Below are 27,765 nucleotides of genomic sequence, written 5' to 3' on the forward strand. Positions count from 1 at the left end.
AAAAAAAAAAAAAAAAAAGATTGTGTTTATTGGGAGAATGGAGAGATGCTCAGTGGTTAAGAGCACTGACTGCTTTTCTAGAGGACCAGGGTTTGATTCCCAGCACCCACATGGCAGCTCATAACTGTCTGTAAGTCAAGATCTGACACCTTCATACCTTCATACATACATACATACATACATACATACAGGCAAAACACCAGTGTACCTAAAATAAAAACAATTTTTTTAAAAAGGGAATTTATTACTAATACACTAAAAGAGAATAAAGCACATTTTCTTCCAAGAGATGTGACTGACTCACATCCAGATCAAGTGCTCCAGAGGTCTGTTTACTGCAGGGCTTGTCTCTTCAGTCATTGCTCACAAGTCTCTAAGAAATTCATGTATATGCAGGAATAGACATGAGGTCTGGCTCCATCTGCAACCATGTGTAAGGAGACTGATCCTCCTATATATAACAGAGCCCAGATGGTGAGACCTCCTGTGATCTCCACATTGGGCCAAGCCTACTTCTTTTTCTTCTTTCCCACAGGTATCATCATTCTTCCCCTCTTCCCCAGACAGGGTTTCTCTGTGTAGCTCTGGTTGTCCTGGAACTCACTCTGTAGCCCAGGCTGGCCTTAAACTCACAGAGATCCACCTGCCTCTGCTCCTGAGTTGAGATTAAAGGCGTGCGCCACCACCGCCTGGCTCAGGTCTCATTATTCTTTTTTTTTTTTTTTTTTTTTGGTTTTTCAAGGCAGGTTTCTCTGTAGCGTTGGAGCCTGCCCTGGAACTAGCTCTTGTAGAGGCCTCATCATTTTTTAGTTCACTTTACTTCTATAGACTCCAAGTAGTGCACAATGAAGAATGGTACTTGGTACTTTTTTTTTTTTTAAAAAGAGATAGCAACAAGTTTCTTTTTGAAAAGAAACAAGTTATAAATCTGCCAAGAATTCTACTATGAATGAGATAGTTTCCCTAATTTCTTTGAGAATCCACTGTCCTTTAGCTTATTTACATGGTGCGTTACACTCATTAATTTACTCATGTCACACCAACCTTGCATCTCTGGGAGAAAGACATTGTTCATGATGTATGATTCTTTGTTTTGATTTTTGTTTGTTTGTTTGTTTTAGACAGGGTTTCTCTATGTAGCTTTGGAGCCTGTCCTGAAACTTGCCCTGTAGACCAGGCTGACCTTAAACCTAGAGATCCTCCTGCCTCTGCTTCCCAAGTGCTGTGATTCAAGGCATGCACACCACTGCTTGGTTATGATATATGATCTTAATGTGTTCCTAAATTTGGTTTGCAAGTTTTTTTGCTGAGAACGTCTGCATTTTCATTCATCTGAGAAAATTGTTGTTTTTGTTGTTATGTTTTTACCTGGTTTTGATACCAGGATAATATTGGCTTCATAGAATGAATCTGTCAGTCTTTCTTCTCTATTTTGTGGGACAAATTAAGGACTAGTAGATCTTCTTGAAAGTTTTGACAGAATTCAGCAGTGAATCCATTTGGTCCCAGGCTTTCCTTTATGGGGAGATATACTGGCTAGTTTTATGTCAATTTGGAATAATCTCAGAGAGCTGGAATAATCTGAGAGAGGGGAACCTCAATAAAGAAAATGCCTCCATAAGACTGGGCTATAGCCATGCCTGTAGAGCATTTTTTAATTAAGTGATTGATGTGGGGCCATTGCAGTTGGTGCCATCCCTGGTCCTAAGTTCTGTAAGAGAGCAGGCCGAGCAAGCTAGTAAGCAGCACTCTTCATGACCCCTGTACCACCTCCTGCCTCCAGGTTCCTACCAGGCGTGAGTTCCTGCCTTGGCTTCCTGTTGTGGAATATTCCTCTACACTGTGTGAAAATGTGCCATTGTGATTGGTTTAATAAAGAGCTTAAAGGCCATTAGCTAGTCAGGAAGGGGCTAGGCGGGACTTTCAGGCACAAAGAGTTCTGGGAAGAAGTAGGAGTAGCCAGAGGACACAGAGGGAACATACATGCAGGAGGAGAGGTAAACGCCACGAGTTATGTAACAACACGTAGATGAATAGAAATGGGTTAAGTTATAAGAGCTATTTAGAAACAAGTCTAAGCTAAGGCTGAGCTTCCGTAATTAATAATACGTTTCCATACCATTTTTTTGTGAGCTGGCGGCCCAAAGAAAAATCCAGCTATGGGATATGTGAGCCAAATAAACCCTTTCCTCCAATGTTGCTTCTTGTCATGGTTTTTAATCACAGCAATAGTAACCCTAAGACAGAACACTTGATTATGGCCAAGAATTCTGTACTTTTCCTCAGCAAATGCCTCATTTTCTCTGACATCTCCAATATCTCCAATATCCTGGGGTCTATATCTGCAATATCCACTGCAACTTAGACATTATTTTTGAGGCATCATGCACTAGCCTCCCAGAGCCTCAAAGTAGGGAATCCAACCCAGACACACACAGCCTGGCTTCAATGGCTTTCTTAAACCTTAGTGCAAGCCTCTGGTGAATCCCTCATTCTTGAAGCCTGCCCAACTCTATCTCTTAAGACAGAAGGCTTTCCTCCTATTTTACAAAGTAAAAGCAAAGATGGAATACTAACTTCCTTTGTATGTACCTTCCCTTCTCACCTCCAAGTAATTACTAGTTAAGACAGTTTTGTCTAAGCAGGGCATGATGGGAAATATCATTACTCCCAGCTTTTATTTTCTCACGTACTTTTTTTCCTTTCCCTTACTACTTATTCCTTCAGTTTTTAACTAAACTAGAGAGTCTCCCAACAACAAAATCACCTTGACCTCAAAATATTCTCCTAGCTTTCCTTTCAATCAAAATTTTCTTTGTTCTTTTACTCATCACTTGGCTGAACCAAGTGTTCTCCCACTGAGCTACAGCCCCTTCTGTATTTTCTTTTGTTTTATTTATTCATTCATTTTTGTTTTTAATTTGTTTTTTTTTTTTTCTTCAAGACAGGGTATGTAGCCCTGCCTGTCCTAGAACTAGCTGTGTAGATGAGGGTATCCTCAAACTCAGAGATCCACCAGTATCTGCCTCTCAAGCGCTGGGATTAAAGGCGTGCACCACCAAACCTGGCCCCAATAACAATTAAAAAAAAAAAAAAAAAAAGGTTTCTTGGACCATTCTGGGGAAAATGGAAGTAACACATTGTAGTGGTATTTTGTTTGTAATCTAATGAATAAAGCTTGCCTGAAGATCAGAGTGCACAAGTAGGACACTAGTTAGCCACAGAGGCCAGGTAGTGGTGGCACACACTTTTAATCCCAGCACTTAGGTGACTGAGGCAGAGGGATCTCTGACTTCAAGACTACCCTGGGCTACACAAGATTTAATCTGTCTAAAAGAGAAACAGAGCTCACACAAAAATCACATACCTTTAATCTTTAATCCCAGCACAGGAGTGATATGGCTGGACAGAGAGAGGAATATAAGGGGGGGAGGAGATAGGAGTTCAGATGCATCTGAGGATTAGTAGAGACAGGATTGCCCCCTCTTATCTGAGCATTGGTAGAACTCTCTAGTGGCTGCCTGCTCTGCTCTGATCCTTCAGCTTTCACACCCTAATATATGACTTGAATTTTTATTATACGAACAATTAGAATTTGTGCTACAACACATCTTTTTGATTGTTTTCTAATACTGGAGAGTGAATCCAGGGCCTTGAAAATACTTAACAGTCTACCACTGAGCTACAACCCCAACCCTTTTTTAATTTTTTTTTTTTTTTTTTGAGACAGGGTTTATCTGTGTAACCCTGGTTGTCCTGGAACTTGCTCTGTAGAGCAGGCTGGCCTCAAACTCACAAAGATTTGCCTGCCTATGCCTCCTGAGTGATGAATGAGCCACCGCCACACGGCCCTTTACAAATTTTTATTCTGAAGCCCGGTATGAAGGATATGCTAAGGCAGAGAGGCAGGTGGATGTCTGTGAGTTCAGGGAAGGCTTGATCAACAAAGCAAATTCCAAACTAGCCAGTACATATAGATCCTGCCTCAAATTAAAAAAAGAAAAATAAAAATCTCTGTTGCCAGGCTGGCCTTTGTGATTCTCCTGCCTCACTCACCCTCTCAAGTATCTGAGATTACAGAAGAATACCACCTCACTTAGCTTCAGCAGTTTATTTCAACATGAAATGACAGCTTCTAGAGAGCAAACCCGGGAAGTTTTAGACAATATTTACAACAAAACTATGTTAACCAGCTATGTCTTAAACTTTCAACTCTAACTGTATAAACCAAAGCACCGACAGCCACAGATAGCACGTGCATAACACAGTTTAGGAGGAAGCAGAGATGTAAATGTACCAAGGGATAGGGAAACCCTGAAATAACCAATGGTCACTGACTGCTGAGCCCAGAAGCAGTTACCATGTAAAGGAAAAGTTATGGTACACTCTAAGGGTTACATTAACCCAGCTGCCAAAGCTCCTTCTAGAACATGAACAGCAAGAAGAGACTTACTGAGAAGAGAATCGAATCAATCAGCACAGGGAAGTTCTAGAACAAGCTGGGAAGAAGAAGAACGAAAACAAGAAACCTCAGAAAGCTTCCCTTATTCTTTTAACATCACAGGAAAATGGGAAGAGGGAGCTCTATGATGTTAGAAAAGGTACAGTACCCTAAGCCATGCTTTCTTCTAAAGGCTTAGGAAAAGCAAGTTTACATGAAAATGAATAGGTAACGGCTGGAGAGACATTTCAGCAGTTATGAGTACTTGTTGCTCTTGCAGAGGACCCAGGGTTAAATCCCAGGACTCACATAGTAACTCACAATCATCAATACTCAAATTCTAGGGGATCTGACTTACTTTGAGGGCACTACAAATACATGTGGTACACACACAAACATGTAAGGCGAAACATTCATACATATAAAATAAATAAGTCTTAAAACAATTATGCCTTAAGTCTACCCTCCTTACGACCACTGTATAAATGGGGGCCTTTTAATACTCCCTCTCCACCTGCCCCATGGCACAATGTACCCAAAGAAAAAAGGTCTCCATTCAAGGACAGAAGCCTGTGGTTAAGAAAAAGAAGGTTCAGGCCAGCTAGGGATGTAGACAGAGAGACCCTGTCTCAAAAATAAAGAATAAGTAAATAAAAACAACTGTGCATGCCTCCATTAGATTCTCTTTAGATTATCCTTCTTGAGTAATTTTTAAAAAATATTTATTTATTATGTATACAATATTCTGTCTGTATGTCTGCAGGCCAGAAGAGGGTACCAGACCTCATTACAGATGGTTGTGAGCCACCATGTGGTTGCCGGGAATTGAACTCAGGACCTTTGGAAGAGCAGGCAATGCTCTTAACCACTGAGCCATCTCTCCAGCCCCTTTTGGTTTTGTTATTAATTTTTTTTCTTTCTTTCCTTTTTCTGGAAGGGTTTCACTATGTAGCTCTGGCTAGCCTGGAACTTGCTGAGTAGACCAAGCTGGCCTCAGACTCAGAGATCCACCTGTCTTTGCCTCCCACTACTGGGATTAAAAGTATGTACCACCATGCCCAGCTTCATCCTTCTTTTCATCAATAACCTCATCTAACTGCCTCATTCTGACTTGTCCTGAAATCCTTTGCTGTGGCATCTACCAAGAAGCCCCTTAAAGCTTTTAGAAGGGTTCTCCAGGCTGAACTGCCTTTTCTGCTGCAGCTGAGAGTCACATATACGGGGATTAAAACAACAACAGCAGCATGCCTACACAATAAATAAAATATATCCTATCAAAAGTACAATTTCACACACCTTTAATCCCAGCACTCGGGAGGCAGAGGCAGGTGGTTCTCTGTGAGTTCCCGACCACCCTGATTTACAGAGCAAGTTCCAGGACAGCCAAGGCTACACAGAGAAACTCTGTTCTAAAAAACCAAAAGAAAATATATTGCCTCCTTATGGTGGGTAGCAGTGGTGCATGCCTTTGACCCCAGCACTTGAGAGGCAGAAGTAGGGAGATCTCTATGAATTCGAGGCCAGCCTGATCTACAAAATGAGTTCAAGGACAGCCAAGGATACAGAGAAACAGTGTCTTATAAACTTAAGAAGAAATGGATTTGTTTGTTCTTAAAACATCCCAAACCTGGTTGAGGGTTGCTTAATGTTAGAACATCAGCCTCATAGGGGCAAGCCCTGCATTGAATCATGACAAATTAATTTATGTGCTGCTGAAGGAAACATGCAAAACTAAACTTAAAAAGCCATCTAAAACTTAACCCACCACTCAATTCCTGAGTATTGTCTCTTTTTTAGTTATTAACGCCATTAATCAACCTAGACACTGACTCCTTCTTTAGACCTCAAAATTTAATGGGGGCAGGGGTTCTATTAGTCCAATCAATATAACCCTCACATTGGTCCACATCTTGCTATTTCACTAGCTGTCTAGAGAACCATAATCTCAATCCTTAGACTACCTTAGAAAAGATTTAAGCATTTTTTTAATTTAATAATTTATTTAACTATTTTGTGTGCATTAGTGTAAAAGTGTCAGATTCCCTGGAACTGGAGTTACAAACAGTTGTGAGCTGCCATGTGGGTGCTGGGAACTGAACCCAGGTCCTCTGGAAAAGCAGCCAGTACTCTTAATCACTGAGCCATCTATCTCTCCAGCCCCCTTAAACCCTTTTTTGGAGACAGAGTTTGCTATGAACCCAAGGCTCATCTCGAACTCTTGATCCTTCCACCTTTGCCTTCAGAGTGAGCTGTGTATTATGACACCTAATTCCTAAGAAACTTTATTTTTATTTATTTATTTTTGGTTTTTAGAGATAGGTCCCCCCCCCCCCATAACAGCCCTGGCTCTCCTGGAACTAGCTCTTGTAGACCAGGCTGGCCTCGAATTCACAGAGATCAGCCTGCCTCTGCCTCCCATCTCTGCTGGAATTAAAGGCGTGCGCCACCACTGGCCAGCATTTTTTCTTAAATGTCTAGTTTGTAGTCTTGCCTCGCCCTCAGTTGATGCTGTTTATTTAAACCTTCTGTGCAATTTCTTTCTGTGCTCTCAGAGTTACACCCAAACTCCTTTATAAACAGGATGGTGAGCCACTATGAACTTACAATCAGGGGCTGGAGGCTCAGCAGTTAAAAACATTCACTGTTCTTGCAAACGAAATGGGTTCAGTTCCCACTACCCACATGGAAGCTTACAACTATCTGTACTCACAAACCTAGTACACACATATAAATTCAGGCAAACCACACATATACATAAAATAAACAATCTTAAATTTCGGACTAGAGAAGATGGCTCAGAGGTTAAGAGCACTGGCTGCTCTTCCAGAGGTTCTGAGTTAAGTCCCTGCACCCACATGGTGGCTCAAAACTACCTATGAGATCTGGTGCCCTATTCTAGCACGCAGGCAGACAGAACACTGTGTGTATATAATAAATAAGTAAATCTTTAAAAGAAAAAAAAGTTTCATTTTCTATTTTTTTTTCCTGACAGGGTAGTCTTGCTTATAGCCCAGGATGGCCCTGAACTTGAAACAATCTTCTTGCCCCTGCCTAAGTACTAGAATTTGAATAGTATGCCTGTACAGAAATGTGCACATATGTAAACATGCATGTGGAGCTCAACAAGAAGGCTAGACTGTGGCTTGCCTGCAAGCTCCAGAGATCTATTTCTGCCTGTATTACACATGCCAACATACCCAACTTTTTACAGTGGTTCTAGGGATTGAATTCAGGCCCTCTTTACCAACTCCCCAGCCCTTACTTGAATTTATGTTTTGCTAAGTTGATTTCTGTGCCACAAGCTTTTGCTTTCTCAGTTTTTCTAGAGTACTGCTTTCTTCTACAGCAGGGATTTTGTTTTTTCAGTTTTTCTAGAGTACTGCTTTCTTCTACAGCAGGGATTTTGTTTTCTCAGTTTTTCTAGAGTACTGCTTTCTTCTACAGCAGGGATTTTGAAATGATGTTTACTACTACATCTCCCCAGATGTTAAGACAGTCAAAATTCTAGTAGATTTATAGGTTAAGGGCTGAGGTAGTAGCCTCAATGGTAGAACCCTTTTCTGCATGCACCTACATGTAGGCTCAAGCTCCACAATCACAAAACAAACAAACCACGAAAGCTAACTAATGAAACAAACATATTTATAGAACAAATTCTTGACCCACAATCCAATTCTCCCCAAATATAACCCCATAGCTAAAATACAAAACTCAGGAGTCCGTTCAACAATTCTGGGACAGGTAATTCTAGGACAAAGTTATTCTGAAAGTATCTACAGTTATTTATCCAATCAAAACAAAACATGCTGTCTGCCTAGGGAAACACTCCCATAGACACCAAAAAGCCCTATCCATAAAATAAGGGATGGATTTTTTTCCCCCATAAACTACACAGAATTGGGGGGGGGGGGTTGTTTCCAAGTGGCTGTGTTTTCAACCTAGACAGTATAAAGTGAACAGTCAAACATCCCGTAAAGGACTTCAACATCTTCTCATTCTCTGCCTCAGAAATGCACTTGTTCAAATGAGAATAAACCAACTAACACTGTGATCCAAAGCTTGAAGAGGCGTGGCTTCAAGCTGCTGTCATTAGCTTAACAAGATCGTCTCTTTTTTTGTTTTTGTTTTTTGAGACAGGGTTTTTCTGTATAGGCATAGGCCTGCATCCTGAACTTGCTCCATAGATCAGGCTGGCCTTGAACTCACCGAGATCTGCCCAGCTGGGATTAAAGACTTGTGCCACCACTGCTCACCGCCCCGCACCCCCTGCTTCTAACAGATTTTTAAAAGCATAAATGAAGAAACACAGGCATAGAAACATGTCAGGGAATTTTTGTACCACACAAACGTAGATTCTTAAAAGACATTTTCTGACTTCCACCATAAGGAAAAAGAATCTATCACACTCACTTCTGAATCTTCTGCACTTTCATAATCAGAAAGGACAGCTGAAAGGAAAACACAAACACGTGAGGGGGAGGCGTAAACAACAAACAGTGATTATAACTACATTCCTGACTGCTCACTTTGCATCAGGCTAAAATTCTCATTTAACTTAGGCAGCAACTTTTTTTTTTTTTTTTGGTTTTTGGAGACAGGGTTTCTCTGTAGCTTTGGTGCCTGTCCCGGAACTACCTCTTGTAGACCAGGCTGGCCTCGAACTCCCAGAGATCCGCCTGCCTCTGCCTCCCGAGTGCTGGGATTAAAGGCGTGCACCACCACCGCCCGGCTAGGCAGCAACTTTTGAGGCACATAAAATGATGGCCTCTATCCATTTACTGACGGAGAAGTATATGGCATTGCCGACAAAAAGCTACGCGATTGACAGGTGGTTCTCTGAGGAACTGCAGTGTACTCAACCTGTCACCTTCCAAAAGGGAACCAAAACAACCATGCTCGGAATCACTATGGTACAAAAAGCCACTCCTGGGCACACCTCCCGAAACAACCAAAACCAAAAAAAAAACCCAACCAAACAACCAAACCAAAAAAAAAAAAAAAACCCTTAACAATCTGAGAGAAACCCAGTGTTAGAAATGCGTGGCCTCAGTTTATGTCCAAACACTCATCATGATAAATTAAAAACCACTCACCATCGCCTTCCATGCCATCTTCACTCTCCTGAGAGGAAGATGAAGAAACGGATTAGAGGAGTCATTCCCAGACGTGGGGAGCCCACCCGCAAATAAATGTGAGGGAGAACTGAAGACTCAACACAAACGGTCAACTAGGGATATGGAGAAATGTAAATCGTTCTAAGTCACAATCAAGAAGGCCGAACCCCTACACCTCCAGCCCCAGTCCTGTGTCAACACCCGCGCAGCACCGCCCGGGCTCGGAAGCCACCCATCTCTGGGGCTTGGGGTGGCTGCAGATTCGCAGCGGGACAACCTTCCCGTCTACCGGGAGGCCCGGCGTCTCGCAGCACCTCCACCCCGCCCCCTGCCGGGTCGCCGCCCGGCAAGCGCTCACTCACACACTCCGACTGCTCTGCGCTCTTGGCGCCCCCGCTCTCCACCCGCCGCAGATGCAGGCCCCCGCCGCGACCGCCGCGCTGAGAAGGCAGCGAGCCACTACCGCCGCCTCCGGCGCTCCCGCTGCAGCTGCCGCCGCCCCGCGCCGGAGAGCCGCTGTCGGAACCAGAAGCACCAGACTCTTCGTCCTCGGTGTCCTGGGAAGCGCGCTGCCGACGCCGGTCCGCCATCTTACGGAGAACGGCCACCGCTGGTCAGCTCCTTACGCACCACGCCCGCCGCGGAGGCTGCCGGGAGGCTCGAGAGCAGTCCCGGCGTGCTTCACGTCCGGCGCGGGCCGCCTCTCTTCCCGCGGGGCGGGGCCTGCGCCCTGCGGCACGTTTGCGAGAGCGCGAGATTACATCTGCCGGTGATGTAAGGGGGCGTGGCTCGGCCCTGCATTCCTCCTGTGCGGGCACAGGGCCTGGGGACTGGTGCCCTGCGGCTTCTCTGGGTGCTTTGCTCGGCCATCTTGAGCTTTCCTTGGGGAGGGCTTCGACTTGTTACAGCTCCTATGTGGCGCTGGAGCTGTCGCATGATTGTCGTTTTCCATTTCTCGTTTTCCCCTTAATTTTAGACGAAGCATTTTGCTGTATTCCATCGCATGATAAACACCACGAATCCAGGTGAAAAAGCCTTAGTTCTGTGTCAGATTTGCCAGCTCTTCACCTCAGCCTAAATTTAGGGGAAAGGAGAAACTGCAGTGGAGACACAACTAAATACTGTGGCGTTTTCTGTGTGTATTCAGATTTTTCTAACTCTGTGTCTACCCGACCCAGTTATCACATTTTTAGTAGTTCAGGTTGGTAGGACACTTAGGGGCCGGATCATCCTTGGCTACATAGGGATATTAGAAATCTAGTGTTTAAAATCCTGATGTGTTGTTATCTGACAGAAAATGCTTTGGGCATTTGTCAGCAATGAAAAAAAAAAACCTCAGTACTGCTACCTCGAAAGTTTGTAAACTATTAGTGCACATTGATAATATACACCAAATCGCCATGCGGTAACAGGATTCTGAGCTGTTCTCATAAATAAGGACCCCATCGTTTACCAGACTCATACAGTAAGAGACCAGAAGGACTCATGTTTGCAGGGTCTGGTTCTCTCAACTGGAGAAAGGTGACGAAATGTATAACGCAGTTCAGCTCCCAAACCAACTGCCTTGATTCAAAATGGAGGACGCATGACTTAATAATAATATCCATCACAAGCTAAACCGATGAGTAGGACCGCCAGGTTAGTGTCTAAATAAGGGAAAGGGTAGTCTGCCACTGTCCTTTAGTCCACTCTATCCCCCAGCCTGACCTCAGGCTAGTCTTTTCCCACTCCTCCCCAGGCGCACCACCACGCCCTGCTTGGGTCTCATGTAAGCTAAGCTGTCCTGGCTGTGAGAAGCAGCAGTAAGAACTGGATGTCGAGCATGAACAGATGTCTGGGACAGTAGACATCTCACGAGAGGAACTGTGAGAGAAGGGACATCTTTTCCCATCACTCTAGTCACACAAGGACCAAGGGGTTCACGCTACAGTGAGGGTTTTCAAACACCCAGAAAAAGATGTGTGGAAGACACAGTTAAACAGATCTGGACCTCATTCGTCTGGATTGTTATCCAGGAGAAGTGATGTATCAGACATTGAGGACACGTGAGCTTTGTAATTTGCCATTTATGTAGAGAAGGGCTCAGGACAAAGGAGCGAAACATATAACTGTCCTCTGACACAAATGGATTGAGTCCCTTATTAAGAGGGGGAAGTAATATGTCATTCTATTTTATTTAAGAATAAGATTCTTTTCTAACCTTTCATATATGTAAGTAGAATTATTTAATGTTTGTTTCCCAACAAATCTAATAAATTGAGGCAAAAGTTCAAAAATTAACGGCCACAATAGTTTATTTACAATTGAACTCTTTATAAGATATTTACAAGACAGCCGACTTTACACATCAGAAATGGTATCAAAAGTATGAATTACAGCACAGACAACGATATGAAATGGGCATAAAACAACGCTGAGGTGGAGAGACAAGCATTTCTCTTTTAATTTATTAACACTAGCTTAAACTTTGTTAAAGAAAGAAATAAGGAACTATGTTTTAGAAGAACTGCAGGGCCTTACTTTCTGCTGAAGACTGAATTTCACAGTGCTGTATCCCATGCAGGGAAAAATAAGACTAATTTTCCCCACATTTGTAACACACTGTAATTTCACTCCTGGAACTTTGCTTCAACCTCCTTCTCAACAAACCTCAACATACGCAAACCAAAGGAAATCTAGGAGAGGACATCAAAAATAGTAGGCCCTCAGGGAAAGGAGAACCAAAGCAATAGAATCCACTATGTCCTGCCAGATAGCACCTCATGGATTCCTCTCAGTCTAGCCAAAACAGGATCTGAGGACTCCTCTGTGAGAGGCTAGGTCTGCTAACCCATACCCAAAGTAGGAATCTGACAAATCACGGTAGCAAGAGGAAACTGAGAGGGATCAGAAACAAAGAAAAGAGGCAACTGATTGAGGTTATTCCTTTGGGAGGAGCACATTGTAAGGAAACATAACATAGGTCAGGGTAGGAGCACTAACCAGTTTGCCTCATTAAAAAAAACAAAAAACAGAAACACAAAAATCTGGCCCAATTTTTTTTAGATATATCCTCATCCTTAAGGTGTGAGACGAAAGCCTCTGTGGAACAAGTCCTCTTTCTCTCCACATCCTTGCCGCAAGTTTACAGCAGCTTCCATTACAGAGAGACCACACTCCTAAGCAGATGGGGTTACAGGTGAAAACCCACAGCCACACACAAACACACACAAAAGAGAATTGAGAGCAGCAAGATCATTCAAGAATACTACATGTACTGCTGGAATAATTCCTTTCAAAATCAAACCCAGGGAGCACAGATAACATCTCAAAAAAAAGCTTTAGCAGTGGGAGGCCCTGAGGAACTTTTCTTCTCTTCCCACAATGGCAATCCCATTCTCTCCTGCTCAGCTGATGGGCCAGCCACACACCCTCCATACCTTGGCTTCTCCTCTAAAAGTGCTAATAATCCGGGGACATACTCTCGTCAAGGATAAAAGCCCCTACCTTCTAGGAGATTAGACCCCTACTTGTTTTTATACAATAGTCCTGAAGACTAATGAAAGGCAATTCCTATATATATATATATGTATATATAAGACCAGAGGTCTCGGCTCTATTTTCCTTCCAGATAGTTAACAGGGATCTTACACTGAGACCAAAGTGGCCTAGGAGTGCTGTCCTGATTTTTTTTCTTTTGGTAACAAAACAAAGGCAGGAGATAGTAACCAAGATGGTACATGTATAAATCTATTTTTTACAAAACGAACAGAGGTTCATTAGGTACAACTCTTTGTTTCAAGATGTAGACATTTGCCAGTCAAAGGAAGCATATCTTTCCATACCCTCCCCCCCACCCGCCCCAAATTTTCTCCCTCACCCCCACACGTTTGGCTAATAGGATGAAACCAGGACATCTGTACAAACTCTGGCGTGCCATCCCCAAATGACGTTTCTGTTTAGCACTGGAACTAGTTGGAAACTTACATCTCTGATCTCTTTTTCTAAACATTTTTTTGAGGGGTGGGGAAAGAACTTCAGTTACCCATTAATTAGGAAAGTGCTCAGCCACACACCTCTTTCCACCTCCTTTATCACAGCCTAGTTTTGAGAGAACCAACTTTCACACAATAGTCTTATTTCTTCCTCTATGAGGGTGACTTGCTTCATCTGTTATTCCTCCTTGGGTCCTAAAGCTTATGGTAAGGTCTCTTTGTTTATTTTAGTGTAAAATCTACTACACCCAAACTGTTCAAAAGGCGCACCAGGGAAGCACAGGTCAGGGCAGGCACGGCTCCTACAAGACCGGGGTCACTAAATCTTCAATGTGGCTAATGAAGAGCCCTTGTACCCCTTTAACACAGGCAAGTGAGCAGAAGTGGCTCCTAAAACTCCCAAATCTACCGTCCTATATGATAAGTGCATGAGCTCATTTCCCCAAAAAGGAAAAAAAAGTCCCAATAACTCTCCGTAATTCAAAATAAGCCCAATACAAGAGGTTTCTTTTGTTTGTTTTGTGAAGTCAGGGTGAGGAAAACAAAACTAAAATGAAGGAGTATGGAAAGGCATTACCAGTGAGTAACACATATGAGGACATAGGTCACATGTACAGGTCTCGGCCATTCTGTTGGAATGGCATGCTACAACTATCTGAAGACAGGATTCTTGCCAGCACAGCTACTTCCTACACGTCCGGTGAGGTGTTTGCTTCTTCTGGATCTCCAACCTGCAACGGCTTCGTTCATCCAACCAGGGTAGCTCAAAGTTCCTGGCAAAAAAGAAGAAAAAAAAAAGGACAGCAAAGTGAGAAGGTGGCACCAAAGCCTTGCAATGGTTAGTTGACCACTGAAGTGGCAAATCATCTACTTCTGACTTAAAAAGCATTCTACTTCCTGGCTTGTCAGGTCCCCATTTTATCTAGGCTTCCATGGAGTTTGAAAAAGAGGAATAAACTATTTGAAAAGGGAGAAACGAAAAAAAACCTTTATACTTACTGTGGAGTTAATTTTGGTAATGGTCGTCCAAATGCTACAACAGGCAAGAAGGGGGTAATCATCAAACTTTCAACTATGGAAGAAAATCATGAGACCATGTTAGCAAGAGGTCAGAAATGTGTAACAACTACCCCACTTCCAAAACACAGCTTACTCATCAGAGCGAGCTGTGCTGAGATTTGAACCCCTTTTCCCTCGAAAAGCCTACATGTATAAATTTGTTCGCTTTATTTCGTGTTTATGGGTAGGGGTTTGTATATGTGAGTGCAGTGCCCTCTGAGGTCAGAAGAGGGCATCAGGTCCCCTGCAACTGAAGTTACAAGCCGTTCTGAGCCTCCCAATGTGAGTGCTGGAAACCAAACTCTGGTCTCTCCAAGAACAGAAGCACTCTTAACCACTAAGGCATCTTTCCAGCCCCAAAGTCTACATTTTTAGATACAACTTACCGTCATCTGGCTCAGGGAAAAATGAGGTAACCTCAGGCTCAGATTCCTGAATTCCTTTCTTTTTATACATTCTGAGCTGCAGTCGCTGTAAAATTCTTTGTTCCCTGATCCTCTGAATATCCCATCTGGGGAAAACCAGACAAAACAAACAAACAAACAAACCCAACATTACTACTTAGCTAGAAATTGTCCTACAAAAGCAATTCACTCTCCGATGCCAGAAGACCCTTACTTAACTCCTCTCCCAGGGTCAAGTGACTGACTACAGATTATGTGCTGGTGTTCCACACAAAACAGCACTGAGGGAGGGCATCCGAGGAAGGCCAACATCTGCCTGTTAGGACAACCGCCCCACAGGAATGTTACGTGCCCCAAGACTCTCCCCGATATGGAAGTCTCAGTTCTGGGGCTCAGATGTTCCCAGGATGGGGGTCTAGTCCTTACCTTTTTCTTCTCTTCTCATCTAGCTCCAGTTTTGCATGCCTCTTTGAAAACACACTGTCGTCTAGGTTCTGGAAGAGGAACAGCAGGGGTAAGCTCCTTATGACCATGTTGGAATAACTCAGTTTTCAGGAGAATAGCATTTTTTACCTTCAGGTTCTAAAAATATCTGCGTTCCATAGATACATTATAAACCTTCTGGCTAAAGAATCAATAAAAGAAACTCTTGTCCTTACCCTGATTCTTTCCGAAATCCCAAATTTCAAATTTAATCCCCATAACTTTCCAGGATAAGTCATGCCAATTGCCTGTGTGAGGATCATAAACTCTCCCTACCTCTATACCTTTTAAGAGTCTGAAATCAAAATAACCTTTTTTCAATAATTAAGTAAGTTTGGAACATAGGATTGTGTTGCTGAGTGGCACAGCCTAACTTTTGTACTCAGTATGGAATCTACCTTAGTTTGGAACACCATCTCAATACTGATTTTGAAAAATGACTTAATTACTCTAGAACTGACTTTTCTCATCCATAAGATGAAAAGCATAGAGTAAATAACCTCAAGTTCCTTTCTGGTCTTAAGAGTAGCTAAGTAGGGCTGGAAAGATGGCTCAGTGGTTAAGAGCATTGCCTGCTCTTCCAAAGGTCCTAAGTTCAATTCCCAGCAACCACATGGTGGCTCACAACCATCTGTAATGAGATCTGGTGCCCTCTTCTGGCCTTCAGGCATACATGCAGACAAGATATTGTATACATAATAAATAAATTAAAAAAAAAAAGAGCACCAAGTGATATAGCTGGGACTATAGGTGCCGACCACAGGGCCAGTTGTACACCCTATATTCTATTGTTCCCAATTCTCTTCATTAACAGTTCTCGGTACTTACCTCCAAAATGTCTGAAGGATTTGGGTCCCTTAGAGGCTCTACTGAGTGGTCCCTCCAAGAAGGAACTGAAAAAAATAAAGAAAAAGAAAAGAAAAAGGAGGGGTGGAACCACCCTTAAATCCAAAGTCACACAACTATACAACTATTCACTAGGACAAGCAGTCTCTTCCCAGATAAGACAGTTACCAAGTGATAGGAATCCATTCTATGGCCTCACCCAAAGCCATAGTCAGTGTCCTCGCTATGGTATAAAAGAACCTAAAATGCCATTGCAGTCTGTCAAACTCAGGACCTAAGCCAATACCTGACAATTCACATAATGGATTCTATTGAAGTTCCTGAAAAACAACTGAAATGTGTTGTCATCTGGACGCCTACGATAGTGTCAGCAAACACCAAGGACTCTCGCTCTTCCACATCCAACAGACAGAGAATGGAGCTCCCAACCAGCCACCATCCCACCAATTCCCACCCAGGCCCAGCCGGCAATTCCTAATCTACTCACCAGCCAAGACTGAAGTTTCGCCTGCAACACTTGATGGCATCAGACACCCTAAATAATGCAGGAAAGAAGAATCATCTCAGTGTAAAAAGAAAAAAAGCCCATACCCAGAGCGGAGGAGAGGAGCGTCACTCATGTTCTCACTAGGAGGCCATTTTGGTTTTTGAGCTGTTCTTTTGAGAATTTCTCTCTGGGGAAGGGGAAGAGGGAACAACAGACAAAAGAAAAGAAAATAAGCCCACCACTTTTTTTTTTACACTGAGACGACTTCTTTTCTTCATTATTTAGGGTGGTTTCCCTGCAACAGTTGATGGCCAAGGATATCAAACCTTAAACTCAGAACATGGCAGGTGAGTAAAAGTTGACCCTATTTTTCAAATAAATAGATCAGTGTTCTCAGAACTTACATATGTAGTCTTCTTAAACAGTTTCCTCCTCCCTCCACACAAACTACCTTGCTGGTGCAGCCTGAACAACATGCACAAAGACTTTGGCTTTCTTAGGATAAGTCATTGAGACTTCCACTTGAGATAGGGGCATCATAAGATAAGGGTTCACACATTGATGCGTAACTCAGGCTCCTCAAGAGACTGGGATCTCCCAATCACACTCCCTCATGTTGTTATGCCCACAATCTCAGATGTGTTTGGGACTTGTTCTACTAGAGTAGACAGGGTTTTCAAAAACAGCCAGTCACACAGAAGAACTCCAGACCAAGCCATTTCCTAATTCCGGATGGGAAGTTGCTTCACGGTTTCTCCTAAATTGTTATACAGCATTGCTGTAGCAGCAAAATTTAACTATTAAGATGAACCTGTTCAACTGACTGAAACAACAAAAGTATCTGAATCTAGAGTAGAACCCTGGTCTGTCTCGTGTACTCAAGTGTGAGGCCTAATAAAGGTTAGGTCATTGGTCTGTCTTCCCCACAACAGCCAAACAAAGCCTGGAGACTGCTCACATCTTGTTTGGAATGGATTCCCATCCCCATTCCTGCTATAGTAAGGCACAGGGTAGAAACTTAGGTCTGAGGCTCTACCTAAGAAAGGTTTCCCCACCATTACCCAAGAGCACCCACAGTAACTATCATAGACTAATACGACACAATTGAAGACACATCACAGTTACTGGTTCATATAAAAGGTGGGGATCATCTCTGGTGGAAGCCATCAAGAAAATAAACAGGAATAAAGACCAAGTTCCCAAACCCCACCCCTCCCCAAGCAGCTCAGATATCCCAAGATAGTCCTTATTGTTTGAAAAATAGTTTGTAGACCATTTTATTTAAATATATCAACAACCAATGGGCTACTGCAATCCACGTCAACTCTTTGCATCTCAGAACCTTGTGAAGTGTAGTAAGGTAAATAAGACTGTTGGCCTTTGGCAGATCCCTCCTACCCACAGACCGGGACATAAAGATACAGATAAATGTTTGTGTAGTTAGAGAACGGAGGCCCAGGTGAAATTCCCCACCCCAAGCTGACTCCCCAATCAAAAATTACCATTGGCCCCTGAGAACACCCAAAGACCACCCTCCCAGGTTTCACACAACATCAATGCAGGAACAGTCGTGCACGGCAAAGTGTAAGTTCTATGCATTTCATAGCACAGAAAACCCTTCTTTCAGAGGGCATGCAAGTTGCCGGAGATTACACCCCCAAGTCTGGTGCTCTTGTGATGAGCAACTTACTGGCAAACACATCTCCCAGTGTTGTAAGCAGACACATACATTGAGCACATTTTGCTGTAATTCCATCTATTTGCAATGCCTGCACAGTGTCTGTCTCTGGCTGTTAACTTACTCATTCTTGACAGAACTCTGCTTTATTGATTGCACTTTTTAAAAAATGCCAAAGGCATTTCACACTTGTTAGCTTGACCGCCACCACTAGGGTATAAGAGCAAGTGTTCTCTATGCCTTACTTGCTACAGTCTCCTCCTTCTTTGGAGAGGATTCCCGTAATGGTAACGGTGATGGGGGAGGCTGGTGCCAACGACACAAATACATTTCTGTGGTGGAAAGGTACGGCAAATCTTCCATCTCACTTGAGAAGGTTTTCTCCTTGGGGTGGGCGCTGGGTCCCTTTTGGGGAGTGGAGAGTCTTGGTGGGGTATCCACTGAAGACCGGGGCTTTTCTGGGGTTTCTTGGCTCCTCAATTCACGTTTACAAACAGTTTCTGATAAGGAACCACAGGGTTCCTCTTTAATGGGAGAGTGCTTAGGAGTTTTTGTTTTGACTTTTGAAAATTCAGGAGCCAGCTTTTTAACAGGAGTCTTTCTTTCTGTATTTCCAAATTGGGTTTTCCTATTAGGTAGGAAAGAAAATGTTATAAGATTAATTGACTTTTGAATAAAATTTGAGATTAAAATATATTTGAAAGCAAAAGCAGTATCCAGGTACCTAAACATTTACTGTTCATTTGGAAGACAAGGGCTGTAAGTGTCATGCTTGAAAGTATACACAACAGGCCTTTGGTAAATGATCAAGCATCTATGTTTAAGAATATCTGGGTCAGGTGGTGGCAGCGCACGCCTTAATCCCAGCACTCGGAAGGGAGAGGCAGGCAGATCTCTAAGTTTGAGGTCAGCTTGGTCTACAGAGTGAGTTTCAGGACAGCCAGGGCTACACGGAGAAACCCTGTCTAGAAAAAGAAGTATCTAACTCTCTACTCTCCACGAGAGTCAACAGGGTAACACCACTCTTTACCCATTCTCTTTAAGATATAGCTGCATGTGTATTTAGTACTGTGACAAAAAAATGTTTTAAGACAACATCACAGAAACTTGGGGTGGGGGGGTGTTTCCCAGGCTGGCCTTGAACTCACAACAATCCGCTTGCCTCAGCATCCTAAGTGCTGTGATTACAGGTGTGAGCCATAAGAGACTTCTCGATTCAGGCTATAGTTACTATAAAGCCATTCCTACCCACTCAGGCAAGAACTCCTTGTCTTGTTCAGATAGTTGGAATAAAGTTATCAGCACACCTTTTGTGTCCCTTTCCACTCCGTCCACATGAGAAAGGCTTGGAAGGCAGAGCCTGGGATGTCTCGCAAAGCTCCGGCTGGCGCTCCAGTTTAATTTTCTCAGACAACTCTATTTCCTCTCTCTCTTCAGTTTCATAGCCCTGAAACAGCTTGTGCCTTTCTTTCTCGTTATCCCTCTTTACCAACTGCATCCGCCTTTCCATACGTTCAATCCGAGCAAGGAGCTAAAAGAAAGTGACAAGATGCAGACTTACACACAGAAGTTAAACGTAAGTACTTAGCCCCATTTGGGACTCAGCAGTCTTCTGCATGTTGCCATGGACTTTACTTTGAATTGGCAGACATGAATCTGAATAGCTTTTCTTAAAACCAATAAAGGCAAAAGACAATTGTAGGAGTTAGTCTGGATGGTAAGCAACATGGGGCAACTCTAAGCTCACTCTTCTGAAAGAAGATCCTCTTCACTGGGCGGGGCCAGTGTGCCCTTTATAACAAGGCCTCTGCAACAGCCAGCCCTCAAGTTAACCTTATATATGTTCTTCACTGTTGTATGTGATGCTAGGGACAGAACCAGGGCCTCTGAGCACTACTGAGCTACATTCTCAGCCCTGTGTTCTTTTCAAGTGTCACAACGTTATCCAAATTCTATCTGTTCTATGTTCACTCCAGAACTCCAGATGTGATGGAATGTTCAAATAGTACAGTAAGAAGGAGTCAGGAGCACAGGGTGTTACTAGGGATAGCAGTATTACACCAAAATGTTCTGTATGCATAGCTGAGGGAGTACTTCTAAAACACACTACATTGGAAGGAATTATAATAGATAAATACCAGTAATATAATACCAACAAATATGACATACATATTATACTTTGCATTTGAGCCAGCAAAAGTAACTTATCTAAATATTTATTAAAATTACTTTCATTCTAATTAAAGAGAACCACAAATATCAAACAAAATGGAAGTCTATTGTCATGAGAAACTTCCCATTAACTCAGTTTTGACAAAAAGGTGCTACTTACACCATACTATAAGAATTTTGCCTGCGTTTGACAGTGATATTAATGCTGCCTTTATTACATCCATTGCATAGATTTCAGAAGAGGCCAAACAATAACTGGAATAAGAGAAACAGACTTAAGCAATGCTAAGACCACTGCAGCACATAAGAGAAGCAGTGAAAGCTAAGTACTTTATCCTTAACTCACCCCACTTTCTCCTACCCTGAAAAGCCTATAAAGGGGACATTACTTCAGGAACTCAGCAAAAATCTCCACCATCAGCAGTGTCCCCCTAGTTAGCCATTCTCTCATGTCATCTTCTGTTCTGATTCACAGCCTTAGCATTATTTAACCTTGTTTGTGGGTGACACAGTCTTGGTTTCTTCTTTACTCGTCTTTCTCCCCGCCCCCATGGAAGGAAGGGTGTGATGTGTTGTAACTACAGGACCATCACACCCCTAGACTGCAGTGTCCTAGCTGAGCAGTGCCACTTCCATGTTGAGGAACTTCCACAATCCACACTGAGGAGTTTCCACGAGACCTGCCTCATCTCCCACTCCACCTTGTAGAATGCAATCTCCAACCGGGGACTGATTGATTTAGAAAACAAACAAAATGAGGAATTCTGCTCCCATGCTCAGCCTTAGGTGCACACAGCACCAGGGTGAGAAGAGAGGAAAGAGGAGAGTGAAAAAGAGAGCTGCAGCCTGAACACAACTGTAGAAACCATGTTTATTTTTAGGCAGCTGAAAGGTATGCTGCACAGCAATACCCACCACACCAGTTTCCCTGTGTGTGAGGGAGTGTGCTTAACATGGAGGTGCCCAAGACTGCTGAGCAGTGAGAACAAGCCTTAGAAGTACAAAGAAATAACAAACGACTTCTCCACTACCTAAAGATTCTTAAGCCGGTCTGGGAGGTGAAGGATCTACTGAATACATTGAATAAGCTCATGTCTCAAAATCTTCAAGCTTATTCAAGAGACTTGGTCAGTGGGTCATGATTTATAACTCAGGTATCTACTAAAAAACTACCTGAAATCAAAGGCAGTGATTCCCATTTAGAAAACACCATTTAGGAAAGCTAAAATAAGACTCCATGTAATCCATCTTTTACCCTCTACCGGCTAACAGACCTACGACGACCCTCGTGTCTAAAGATGCTGCAGCACTGGCCGAAGCAACAGCTGTTATGTCCCCGTCCTCTACGGTGCATTTCCAGCGCAAAAGCTCTTTAACCCCTTCTATGCAGCCGCCACATCTGCACCCCACCCTATCATTTTAACCCCTCATAAATCGGTCTTTGCCCACTCTAAACGGCTTTCCCACAAGTCTGGGACTGTCATTTTAAATTAACCCTTTGGCTACCGAAGCCTCCTCCACCACACACACACACACACACACACAGACACTGAATGCCGCCCTTTAACCCTTCCCTCAGACCCAACGTGTCAGTGAGCCAGGCTCTTAACCACTCAGCATCTAAAGCACTCCTTCGCTGGTGGCCAACTTCCTCTAACCCTAACCAAGCAGGGACCTCTGCCTCCTACAGCCCCCCTTCTCCTGAGCATGCGCACAACGCGTTCCCCATCCCTGATGCAGATTAACCCATCCCGTACCGTGTCTCTCTCGGACTTCAGCTCCTCGATCTCTTTTTCCTTGGCCTGCAGCTGCTGCTGCTGCTGCTCGATGAGGTCCAATTGCAGCAGAAGGATCTGTTTGAGGCAGGCGGCCTGACTGGAGGCTCCCGAGCCGCCGCCACCCCCGAGAGGGCTCTTCCTCATACTCTTCCATCTGCCCTCGCTGGCCGCCAGGGTCCCGGCAGTGGCGGTGGGCGCGAGGGGTGGCGGCCCGGGCAGAGGTAGTGGTGGGGGTCCCGCCGGGTCCGAGGCGGTGGCAGCCGGGGGAGCCGCCCCACCCTTGTCCCCAGCCCAGGGCGTAGGCTCTTTGGCCGCCGCCACGAGAGAGCCCGTCTGAATGGGCAGCACCGCCTGATACTTGGGCCGGGGGCTGCAGCCGGCGCCGGCTGCGACTGGCTCCCCGCCGATGCCGGCTTGTTTGGTAGCTGGGGGCGGACAGGGCAAGGGCACCGAACCGCCCCAGCTCTCTTCCTGCTGCCCGGGGGCCGCCCCTGCCGGGAGTAACAAACCCCGGCTCTTGCCGCCGCAGCCGGCTGGAGAGGGCGCGGGACTCCCGCCCTGGGAGGAGGCCAGCGGGGGCCCCGGCTCCTTGAGCTTACGATGCCGGGGGAGGAAGTGGGCTTCGGCCGCCCCGGACTCGTCCTCGGGCCCGCCCAGCGCCGCAGCCCGCTCGTAGTCCAGTCGCTGCTCGGGGTTGCCGCCGGCAGGAGCCGCGGCCGCCTTGAACACTGCGGATCTCATGGTCATAGTGGTCCGGAGCGGCGCGGGGGACCGAGACGGAGGAGGGGGTGGGGAAGGGGCGAGGTGCGGGGGGTCGAGGACGGAGGAGGGGGAGGGGAGTTTGGCGGGCTCGTCTCAGCAGAGCGGCCGCAGGCCTCCGCTAACGCGGCTTCTCCGAGGCCCGGGCGCCATCCCGCCGGCGAGCGGAGAAGTGGAGGCCGCGGCTGAGGCCCGCCGCCGACCCATGGGGGCCTCGCCGCCGCCTCTGCTGCCGCCACCGTCGCCTTCGCCGCAGAGGCAGGAGCTCGCACCCAGCCGCCCCCGAGCTCATCCCCGGAGCTCGCTTCGGCCCCCCCTGGCCCGGCCGGGCCCGCCTCGTCTCCCCACCCCGCACCCCCCCTTCCCCGCCCCGGCCCCCCGCCCCGGAGCTCGCCTCAGCCGCCCCGAGCCTCCATTTCCCCCCCTCCGCTTCTCCTCAGGAGGGGGGTGGGAGGGTCGGGTCCGCCCAGAACCCTCCTACTCCGGGAGGGGGTTCTGCCGCCTCCCCCGGGGGTCTCCGCGGCTCCGGCTCCCCCTCCCCCACAGTCACCCCCAGCGCCTCAGCGTTTCCCTTTAAAAAAAACGGAGCCGCCGCCGCTGACCGGAGCGCGCATGCGCCGAGAGGGCAGCGGGCGGGAGCGAACCGGGAGCAGAGAGGAGGGGAGGCGGGTAGCGCTATTGTGAAAGGGGCCGCGGCCACGAGGGGGAGGGGACCGGGGCGCGGGGGCCCACGAGGGGGAGGCCGGGGACGAGGGCGAGCACGCTGGAGCGGGCGAAGATGGGCCGGGGCTGGAAAGAAGGGCGAGGGCGGCCGCTGGTGGCTGGGGAATGCGGAGGATCCCCGGAAAAGCCAAGCGCGAGAGAAAGGGGTTGGGAGGAAGGAAGGAGGGACGGGCGCCCGCCCCTCGCGGTCGCCTACCGACCGCTCTGCGGAGCCTGCGTGCGTTGAGTGGCCCTTCCCGGGCCGCCTGGCAACGCGCCTGGCCCACGCCGGAGCCCCATGCACCTTCCGGACCAGCCCCGACCCCGGCTCCCCTTGGAGCGGTGGAAGGTAAAGCTTCCACCCCGTAGGCTCCATGGCGGTCCCACGCGGGTTGGGAAAAAAAAACGAAGTTCTTTGTCTCTAAGGGGTCCAGCACACACATGGAGGGACCTCTGGTTCTAGAAGCAGCTAAATAGATGATGTCTGCTGCCCAGTGAGTTTTTACCACAACCTTCTTGGGATTTGGGGTGAAGTTCTGCCAACTACCAATAGTTCTTTCTCAACAGCCATGTCCTCAGACTTAAGCTATTGCTAGAATCTTCTGCAAGAAGGAGCAGGAAATCTATGAAGATTGCTTGTATTGGAACTAAGCGTTCTTTAGGGCCTTCAGTTTGAGCACTTCTTCTCATTTCTCAGGTTCATAGTGTCTGTGTGTCGTCATTTTCCAAGCAACTTTGGCCACCAACTCCTCGCACATTTCCCTATGGAAAAACTTGTAAATTAATTGGTTGCTTTTCTGTCTGAAGGGCACTACTGAAAAAATTTTATGGAGGTAACCGGTGTAGTGGCGCATGCCGTTAATCCCAGCACCTCGGGAGGCAGAGGCAGGAGAATTTCTGTGAGTTTGAGGCCAGCTCTACATAATCGAGTTCCAGGACAGGCAGTACTACATGGAGAGAGACCTTAATCCAAAACTAACTAAATCGTGCAGGGATGGAGAGGACATCTGGCCCAGTGTGAAAGCTTCCAGTTAGAGACTCCTCTGCTTTGCGGGCTCTGAAGCAAGACACACTGAAAGCTTGGGAATGGCTGTGAAAGTCCAGAGTTCCAGCCCTCTTTCCTTCAGACTGGCCACAGATCTTCTAGGTAGTCCTGGAAAGTTTGTAGAATGTGGTCTTTTTCATTATGAATACTCCACACCATCTCACTCTTAATTCACATACACTGAAATCTCCCAGATTTGTAGCCTGTTGGGCTCTTACTCCAAAATCATATCTCCAAGTGTCTAGACTATGTCCCAACTAGGTGTCTAATATGCATTTCAAAGTCAAGCTTTTGACTGCCACCTAAGTCCCGCTTCCCCATACCCGGTAAGTCAGTCCATCTCTCTTTCAAAATACAAATCAAAAATAATATACTTCAGCATCATCTCCACAACTTCCACTGTGATTTAAGCTGTGGTCTCTACTTTTTATTTATTGATGATTTATTGGAAGTAGTCTCAGTTTCAACCTTTGCCTAAGCCTGCCCTGGGCACCGACAGTCATCCTGATAAGATATAAAACGATAGTCATTCTCTAGTCTGAACCCTCATGGCTTCCTCTCTCACTTGGTAAAGCAGTTGCTGACCAGCCTGAAGAATCTGGCCTGCACCCTGCCGCGGGCTTCAGAGCACTCAGTGCTCCCCTTCTCTCCTCTCCTGCCAGATTCACCTGTGTGTCTGTCAGGTTCCATGCTGTTCCCTCTGCCTGGACCTCATTGGGCCCCCACATGACTTCCTCGTGTCCTATGGCTTTTTGCTAAATGTCATCTTTTAAGTGCTTTCTTTGCTGACCTTTACTCTTTTTGCAGGACTTATCACCATTTTTTTTTGTTGTTGTTTTGTTTCGTTTTTCGAGACAGGGTTTCTCTGTGGCTTTGGAGCCTGTCCTGGAACTAGCTCTTGTAGACCAGGCTGGTCTCGAACTCACAGAGATCCGCCTGCCTCTGCCTCCCGAGTGCTGGGATTAAAGGCATGCGCCACCATCGCCCGGCGACTTATCACCATTTAACACATAATCTGTCCTGCATTTTCCTCAACGGCTAACATGTGAACCTCATAGATCGTGCACTGCATGTCTCTAGACCCATACCAGTTACAAAGTAGGCTCTTTATGTAAGCCAGCTTGAAGACTGTTAGCCTGGGTGGGAGGACCCAGCAGTATAGAGACAGGCAGAGGAACCACTGCTAGGAGAGCGAGCGGAGTGCCAGGCTTGTGGCAAAGACCAGATCCCAGCTATTCCGGGAGACTTAGGTAGTACCATCCCAAGTGCAAGGCTCCCCAGGTCACAGAGTGACAGATCTGTGCTGTGGTTCAGGGGTAGAGTGCTTTTGGCTTACGTAGCAGCCACAAAGTCCTAGGTTCAGTCCTCGGTATCACTTCAGAAGGACTGGTGAGATGGCTCAAAGGGTAAGGGAAATTGCCACCAAGCCCCAGGACCTGGGTTGGATCCCTGGAACTCAGTGGAAGGAGAGACACAAGTTGTCCTCTGACCTCCACCTTCACAGCGAGGGCACACATGGCCAAACATGAATAAGTGTAATACAAATTCATAAAGAGAAGAAGCCAAGGCTGGAGCATGAAACTACAAGAAGGAATCAGAAAGCTGGTGAGCTGGTTCAGCAGGCACAGGTGCTTGCCCTGCAAGCCTGGCCACCTGAGTTAAATTCCAGGAAGGGTAAGGTGGAAAGAGAGAGGCAACTCCACAGGATTACCCTTCCTTCCACAGAATGTACCCTTCCTCCACATGCATGCACATAATAAACCCAAGCCAGCATTGTTAGCATTGCCTCATAACTTGCATGTACAAATTACCAGAAGCTCTGCTTTGGTTTGGGGGTTTTTTCTGGAGTTTTGTTTTTATTTTTTGTGAGACAGGGTCTTGAATAGACCAAACTGGCCTTGAACTCCTGATCTTCCTGCTACCACGTCCTGAGTGTTGGGATTGTGGGATTACAGGCACGAACTATCATACTAAACTAAGCCTACTTACCTACTCTTAAAGGGCCAGACAGTGACTATTTTAGGCTTGGCTGACTGGGAGGCCTTTTTCCCCCTCTTCAGTGCAAAAGCAGCCCAATGAATGATACGAATGTGGCCGTTTTCTAATATAACTTTGTTATATGATTCTTGTATTCCTGACAATTTTGTTTGAAGTTTTAAGATGAGGTCTCTCATATATGTATATGAATATATATATACATATATATCTATATTTCCCATGTAACCTCTAATTACTATATAACTGACAAGAACCTTGACCTTATCTTCCTGCCTCTACCTCCTAATGCCGGATCATAGGTATTTACCATTATCTGCATTCACCACAGGCCGAGCATATTCAGTGCTGAAGCTCATACCCAGGCCTTCACAATTGGAGGCAACTGAGCTACATCGCTAGCCCTGTTTCTAGTGATCTCAATTACAATCTCATTTTAAAATGTGCAACTATTACAAATTCTTGGTTTAGTTTGTTTATGGCAGGGCCTCACGCTGTAGCCCAGGCTGGCCTGGAGCTCACAGTGATCGGCCTGCCTCTGCCTCCTGAGCGCTGGAAACAATTCTTTGTTTGTGAGGCACACCAAAAGGTGTTTGGTCACCAGGCCTCAAAGTAATCCTACACACAAAAGATGGAAGCAGGAGGATTTAAAGTTAGAACAAGAGCCTGATTTTATTTAAAAAAAAAAAAATTGGGGCTGGAGAGACGGCTCAGAGGTTAAGAGCATTGCCTCTCTTCCTAGAGGTCCTGAGTTCAATTCCCAGCAACCACATGGTGGCTCACAACCATCTGTAATGAGGTCTGGTGCCCTCTTCTGGCCTGCAGGCA

General features: G+C 45.6%; 2 protein-coding genes across 4 annotated transcripts in view; both read right to left on the reverse strand.

The window, feature by feature from the left end:
- Casc3 (CASC3, exon junction complex subunit) overlaps positions 1–10,211 on the reverse strand; it is a 29,707-nt gene extending 19,496 nt beyond the window's left edge. The window contains exons 1-3 of the mRNA XM_005368263.3: positions 9,918–10,211; positions 9,535–9,562; positions 8,852–8,889 (exon numbers count right to left, since the gene is read on the reverse strand). Of these exons, the coding sequence (XP_005368320.1) occupies positions 8,852–8,889; positions 9,535–9,562; positions 9,918–10,145 (294 nt within the window). The 5' untranslated portion in view covers positions 10,146–10,211. The remainder of the gene's footprint in view (positions 1–8,851; positions 8,890–9,534; positions 9,563–9,917) is intronic.
- A 1,620-nt stretch (positions 10,212–11,831) lies between these two features.
- Positions 11,832–23,510, reverse strand: Msl1 (male specific lethal 1 homolog). 3 transcript variants are annotated; one of them, XM_005368264.3, is made up of 9 exons: positions 22,416–23,510; positions 19,794–20,017; positions 18,732–19,114; positions 16,809–16,856; positions 16,304–16,368; positions 15,419–15,486; positions 14,975–15,099; positions 14,529–14,601; positions 11,832–14,302 (listed from the first exon to the last, which is right to left on the reverse strand). In XM_005368264.3, exons 1-9 carry the CDS (start codon positions 23,181–23,183, stop codon positions 14,212–14,214), a joined length of 1,845 nt encoding a protein of 614 aa, XP_005368321.1. In that variant the 5' UTR covers positions 23,184–23,510; the 3' UTR covers positions 11,832–14,211. The 3 variants fall into 3 exon arrangements, with proteins under 3 accessions (XP_005368321.1, XP_026645650.1, XP_005368322.1); XM_026789849.1 differs by lacking the exon at positions 22,416–23,510 and adding an exon at positions 20,819–20,948; XM_005368265.3 differs by lacking the exon at positions 16,809–16,856 and having other exon boundaries at positions 22,416–23,509.
- Positions 23,511–27,765: the final 4,255 nt, after the last annotated feature.

The sequence above is a fragment of the Microtus ochrogaster genome, unplaced genomic scaffold, assembly GCF_000317375.1.
Source record: "Microtus ochrogaster isolate Prairie Vole_2 unplaced genomic scaffold, MicOch1.0 UNK31, whole genome shotgun sequence".
NCBI lineage: Eukaryota > Metazoa > Chordata > Mammalia > Rodentia > Cricetidae > Microtus > Microtus ochrogaster.